Source organism: Sitophilus oryzae, unplaced genomic scaffold, assembly GCF_002938485.1.
Source record: "Sitophilus oryzae breed Bouriz unplaced genomic scaffold, Soryzae_2.0 scaffold_690_pilon_pilon, whole genome shotgun sequence".
In the NCBI taxonomy this organism is placed as follows: domain Eukaryota; kingdom Metazoa; phylum Arthropoda; class Insecta; order Coleoptera; family Curculionidae; genus Sitophilus; species Sitophilus oryzae.
This window is the reverse complement of record NW_022147296.1, coordinates 2,781,794-2,788,267: the sequence shown is the minus strand read 5'-3', so window position 1 is coordinate 2,788,267 and position 6,474 is coordinate 2,781,794. Positions and strand designations below refer to the sequence as shown.

Here is a 6,474-nt window from a genome sequence, read left to right as displayed (position 1 = left end):
CCTGTATAATTTTTTGGTAAACGACTTTTATTTTTTGATTAGTAAAATTAACTTCTACCAAGTAGTAATAAAATAAATTAAGAATGTTGTCGAAATGAATATTTACAAAAATGGCCTTTAAAAACTAGTGAATCTTATCTCTATAACATTATATTATTTTTATTATAGATACTTATTTAACACATATAAAGATTCTTTCACAACACACTATTAGGTATTTAATATGTCCATTAGTCTGAGTAAAACATTAGTAAGACTTCAATATTGCCACAACCTCAAAAAATATATAAATTGTATATCGGATTTAAAATTAAAGACAAAAACATATGAATGAATTACTTAACGCTTCTTTACTTAAATACTCGTATTTTAAAAATATGTAAATTGTTTTAGTACTCTTTTACACTCCATTTTATATATAATCAATAAAAATGAATAAAACTATTTGCGTAATAATTTAGTGTTTTCTATTTTAGTCTTATGTTATGGTCCATAGAATAAAACTTACTTAATTTATATTTCGCACTTTCAAAAAGAAAAAAATATTTATTCTTATATTTTTAATTTCAATTAACTTTTGAATTAAGTTAAGCATTTATGTAATAGACACCAATTTTAAATTATGTACATTTGCTTATGATATCATGCAATGTATATTGTTAAAAAACACCCGTTATGTTGTTCAGCAATATTTATCGTTCTGCATATTTTGTAGAACGATTTTGAAATAAAAAATCGCGTAATCTTTTAACCCAACAAAGTGTTTTCGCTTTATTACGCCTTATTTTCGATTTGTTATGTTAAAAATGTACAGTGAATAACAAGTAACTCGAATATGAATATTATACAGGGTTGTTCACCACATACGACACGGAGTATTGTAGCTAAACGATTAGATTTTTACAAATTGTAAGTTTTGGGTTCGTTGAAGGACTATTATATTTATATTCTTTAAACTGTGCTTAAACCTTACCGTTTCCGAAATATTTTCAATTTTTGAAATTGCAGTAAAAATTTTGAGGCTTCATTTCTCCAAGGGTATCAAAGTTATTAATACTAAATATTTACTGAAGATTATTTATTGATCAGATATTGTGTTGTATTAATAAAAATTTTACTACCTTATACAGAGTGTCCAAAAATTTATATTAAATAATTACTAGCTATAAACGGCAATAACTTGTTTAATTTAAATGGAACACCCTATATATTTTACGTGAATCAGATGCACAATGTAATTGTCTATCAAATTGTATTATACCATTTTTTACCCATCTCTTCAAGTTTTCGTAGAAAATGCATTTTCTTCTAATTTAGACCACATTTATCACTATCACTAGACATTATTTACAATTTAGACCACATTTATTTAACTGTCACTATGTCATGGCGATACCAGCCATCTTGATTGCCATTTTATTTAAAAATCTCTTTTTATTCAAAATCTGAGATAGGTATAGGAAACCCTAATATAGTTTGAAAGAACATTTGAATCTGCTTCGATTTATTTAAAAAAATCCAGGGTGTTGCATTTGAAATAACAAAGTTTTTATGTAAAATAAATCCTTAAAATAAATAACTAATTTTTGGTACCGCTGTATAAATTTAAGAAAGCAATAACATTTTTCAGTAAAGTTTATTTCTTTGCCTTTAAACTCAGCGCAAGAATTAATTCTGAAAAGTAATGTACAGGGTACTGATAATCAATTCAACTAAGGATTCAAAAATGAAATAAAATACCGGGTGTTCCATAAGAAAAAATATAACTTTGGTATGGATCTTAGTTCTGAGACACCCTGTACATTTCAAAATAATTTTAAATTATGCACATTGGCTCCCCACATATACCCATAAAATATTTTGTTTCTACATCTTTCCGTTTTCGTATAATCAACCGAGGCGAATGAGGTGCGCCACCCTGTATATGCTGTAAAGGCTTGTGTTTAGTTGGATTTCGACGTTTCATGTTTAGAAAATTTTTGTCTAGAAACAACTCTGGTAATGATCATACGGAAATATATCGCCTCCTACTACTTAAGAAAAATGACAAAATGGTTTTGTACATATGTAATACTATAATCTAAACTCAGTTTTCTTATATTTTGAAACAAACCTTAATTAAATATTCAAACTTACTTGGTTAATAATTTTCTTCTTTACGAAAACGCCTTGTTTAGGAATTATCCCAAATTTCGATTCTTCGTAGGGATGAACTTCCTTTATAATGGGCATTATTTACATTTGGAAGACCCTGTATATATATTTTTTCGTGGCATACGTTACAAACATGAAATTGGGTTTAATTGTTTTTATTACAGCGAAATTATGTGCGTATTATGTGCGTAAAAGTACCAATTTTCGGTTTATAAAAATCTACTGTATGTCTATGTAAAATTGTTAATTCATCTCTAAATTCTCTAAAAATGTGTACTTAAATTACTAAATTGTGATTCTTTTTTACATTTGCTTAAGTAATGCGGTGTGACTAGTCGTTTCAGTCTTATTTCATTAAATATCTCCATTCGAAAAAATATATTTTGCTTTGTGGTGATTTTCCAGAGTATATTTTTAGACAAATTAACAATTTTTAATGGTCTCGCGTCATCGTTTATTATTTGTGAGGAGATATGTGGACCTAATTTGATCTAACCGTAAAACCTAAACGGGAAAAGGCTCTCCGCTATCTCTATGTAGGTGAGCAAAAATATCAGACTTGTTAGTAATAGAATATTTACACAATTACAGAACAGTATTTATAAACTATATAAATTAAAGTATGAGTTTATCACAAACGGAATAAGGTGGGCTGATTCATATTATTCCATTAACTTTTTCCACTCGTCCTTTGAACTTTTATCATTGCATTATTTTGAGCTTCAATTTTCGATTTAATGATTTTAAAATGTAATCACTCTAGATTTTTTTTTGTTGAATTTATCGGTAACTTCTGACATTCATCCAAAATTGACCTCTGATATGTGTTTACACTCTAAATCTGCCCAATTTGCACGGATCGATTCATTTGCAATTCGATTTTGTTTATGTTAAGAGCAATTCTATTTTAGTTTCATTAGTAAGCATCACAATTGAGCATTGCTACAGTCTGTAAAACGAATAACTTTGAATTTGACAATTCGCGCGGGCTGTTATATGTTGTAGAATACATGGAAAACATAATTATTCCTCGTATTTTTGGTTTGTATTTTAAAAATGATATAGTTTACATGAAATATAGATAATATGCAGTAAATAAATACAATATATATACCTATTTATAGTAATAAATACTTTGGCAGGTAAACTATGAACCATACAAATGCAGCAAATGTTTTACAATATGGCTGAAATCGTACTCGATCGCCAATGTAGATAGTTTTTGTGTTAAGAATAATAATTTAAAAAAAATATGTGGTTATCTTTTGACAAGTTTATGTTAGTTTATTAATTGCAGTAAACATTATAATATATAAATACATTTTGCGAATGCAAATAATAATACATCACTATTAGTAGATATTGAATGTTTTTTGTTAAATTAGATCGATTTTCAAACCCCATAATTTAAAATATATTTTACATTTTACCCATTATCTTATGTACCACCTATTCATTATTTGTATATTGTAAAACATTTGCTGCATTTGTATGGTTCATAGTTTATTGGCCAAAGTATTTATTACTATAAATAGGTATATATTATATTGTATTTATTAACTGTATATTACGTATAATTCATGTAAACTATATCATTTTTAAAATACAAACCCAAAATAAGAGGAATAATTATGTGTTCCATGTATTCTACAACATATTTTTTAATCCGTAGTATCTAACTAGCGTGACGTCATAAATCTCGCTCCGTGGCTGTTCCATTAGAGACGGCATTCGTCTAATATTTAGAAATGTCAAAAGCTGATGACATTTTACTTTTGTCAATTATGACATTTCGTGTTGATTTTTGCAAGAAGGGGAGGAACTGTCACTTGTTTTATTATTTTCCTTTTCTATTTCACGAAAGTAAAGTTAAGAGTTACCTATCTGATTCGTTCAGGCACTCAATTTAAAGAATATCAGTAACTTGTTTGATAGAGGGATTTTATATTTGCCATGTGGTAAAAAATAACTTTCAAAATTCAAGGTTATTCATTTTATAGACTATATCTACAGTTATGAAAGCCCTCGTAAGTCGACTTAAAACTATTAGACAATTTAAATTAACTTTTAAATTAAAGACGACGAAAATAACAATGTAAAGCTTTCAATCAACTTTGGTTTTAATTTCTCTTGTTTTTGTCAAATTAGATTTAATCTGACTTTCGATTTAAGTGGTTTATTCAAGTCTCGCTTTGTAACTGGTTTTCCATATTTCGGCCAATGTAACGGCAGAGTGAAATCGGTGGAAAATGCACAAAGGTAGCGTGATGCGTTGTATTATTGCCCACGAGAGAAAACCGTAGAATTGTTTTTGAACAGGATTGGCTTCGACTTTTTGTGCTTCGAAAGTGTAGATGATCCACATAGTTAAGTTGCAAATAAGCAGGAAAGTAACCACTTGACGTCCCGGTTTAGTTCTATCGTGCTCGGGTAAGTGTACTCTCCGTCTTGAAACATCGGCAATAAATAGGAATTGGAGAATAACCTGAAAAAATCGCCTTAATACATTCTTATTTATTAGCACTTAAATCTCAGTACCTGTAGAACAGCGATGATCCCGGTAACCATTACTAGAAGGTTGGGTATATCTCCGGTGATGATGCTGAGATGACCGGCGATCACGCTGAAGACTGCATAAGTAAACAGGCCGAATGCAGACACTCGCAACAAGATGTCGTTCAAGTCGCTTTGTTCTTCCGTTTTGAACTTAAGATTCTGGACCCTGTAATTTATGTTGGAGGATTTCACCGCGTGCATTCTTCATTCGTGACAAATGGTGGATGTGAGAATAATGATGTGGGCGTGGAAGAAGCGAAGCAATGCAAAAATAAAATGATGGCTGATGAGTTTTTCACGTGCAATACTGAATATCTATTATGTGCAATAGCTGTCGCCAGCAATAATACAGATTCCAACAATTCTTTATTTTCCTTGTAAACCATATACAGAAGTTCCAAAGATATCGCCAGTCGGATCAGTATAGTGCGGGTACATATGAATGTAATTTCAAGCATTTAGATAAGTAAAAGAATAAAATGTTTTATTTATAAACATGAATTTTATAGCGATGGGAACTATCGAATGAATTAAACTATCGAATGGTTACTGAATGAATGATTTCAACTATCGAATGGTTTTATTCGAATAAAATCATTCATTCATTTGTATACTAAAGCATATGTGACAACCTCGCCGTGCGACTAAATGGTTATCGTTGAGCCACGACTATCGAATGCTTTTGATAAATGAAATTTAGTATTCGTTTGATTTTTGTGTGCGTCAGTGCATTCTTAGTTCTTCCAAATTTTTATAATTTCACCTTATAAATACTGTCCTATAAAATATTTAAAATACTAAAATAGTAGTTTTTTTCCGTAGCCCGATCTTTCAATTATATTTTATATGGTATATATCTATATGGTCTATTTTTTAATGGGAAATTTTGAGAAGTAGCAATTTTTAAGAGGGATGAGATGAACTTAGAATTAATTTTAAAAATACATATTTGTATTTTAGATGTTTTAATAATATGAATTAGTTGAACTTAATAATCATATTTAAGTAATGTGGTTAAGTAAATGGTTATCGAACTCAAACTATGGGGTGAGAAATTTAAATTTTTGCTACTACGTAAAATAATGTTTATATTAAATTATTTTAAATTTTGTTGTTAATAGGTATAACAAATTATTACTGTTATTATTATTTTTATTAAACCAGTCTTTGCTTAAAAACATTAAAAATCATTTTCCTACATCCAAAATAACAAGTATTATTGCAGTGTAACAACAGAATATTACTAAAAAAAATGCAAAATATATATAGACATACTATCCCTAACTAACTAAAGCCAAACAATAATATTCTTTGCTAATATCAACTAATACCAATATATGGCAACAGCGCCCTTCATAATATATTTTCTGTGTAAATACTACCACCTCAATAAAAAAAATAATGTGTCCTTATCTTTATATGACTCCGCAAAAAATCAAAGATGCCGGCTTCTTTCGTAGCAATGCCACCGACCGCTGTCGGGTTTCTCGGAAAGAAACCTACGTCGCCGGGCGACAACTAAAATCCAGTTAATATTTTATTATAATCGATCCTGACGAATAAATCCATAAATGAATGAATTTTATAAATGAATGGTTTTTGCCTCCGAATTACTAGAATACAATATTTCAAGGCAGATGACGCATCTATTCGATAATTTTTATTCGAATTGTTTTCAACGAATGTTTTTTTACTAGCTATCGAATTATTCGAATGAATTGCAACTATCGAATGTTTCGATAGTATTCATTCGATAGTTCCCAC

At 29.1% G+C, this 6,474-nt stretch overlaps 1 protein-coding gene across 14 annotated transcripts in view; it reads right to left on the bottom strand.

Moving 5' to 3' along the window:
• Positions 1-4,081: 4,081 nt before the first annotated feature.
• The window catches only part of LOC115888226 (proton channel OtopLc), a 93,706-nt gene continuing 91,313 nt past the window's right edge, over positions 4,082-6,474 (bottom strand). For 12 of the 14 annotated variants that reach the window (XM_030907866.1, XM_030907876.1, XM_030907879.1 and 9 more), the window contains 2 exons: positions 4,693-4,912; positions 4,082-4,639 (listed from right to left, as the gene is read on the bottom strand). In XM_030907866.1, coding sequence (XP_030763726.1) covers positions 4,331-4,639; positions 4,693-4,912 — 529 coding nt within the window. In that variant the 3' untranslated portion in view covers positions 4,082-4,330. The remainder of the gene's footprint in view (positions 4,640-4,692; positions 4,913-6,474) is intronic. The other 2 variants (XM_030907868.1, XM_030907880.1) reach the window with 1 other exon arrangement.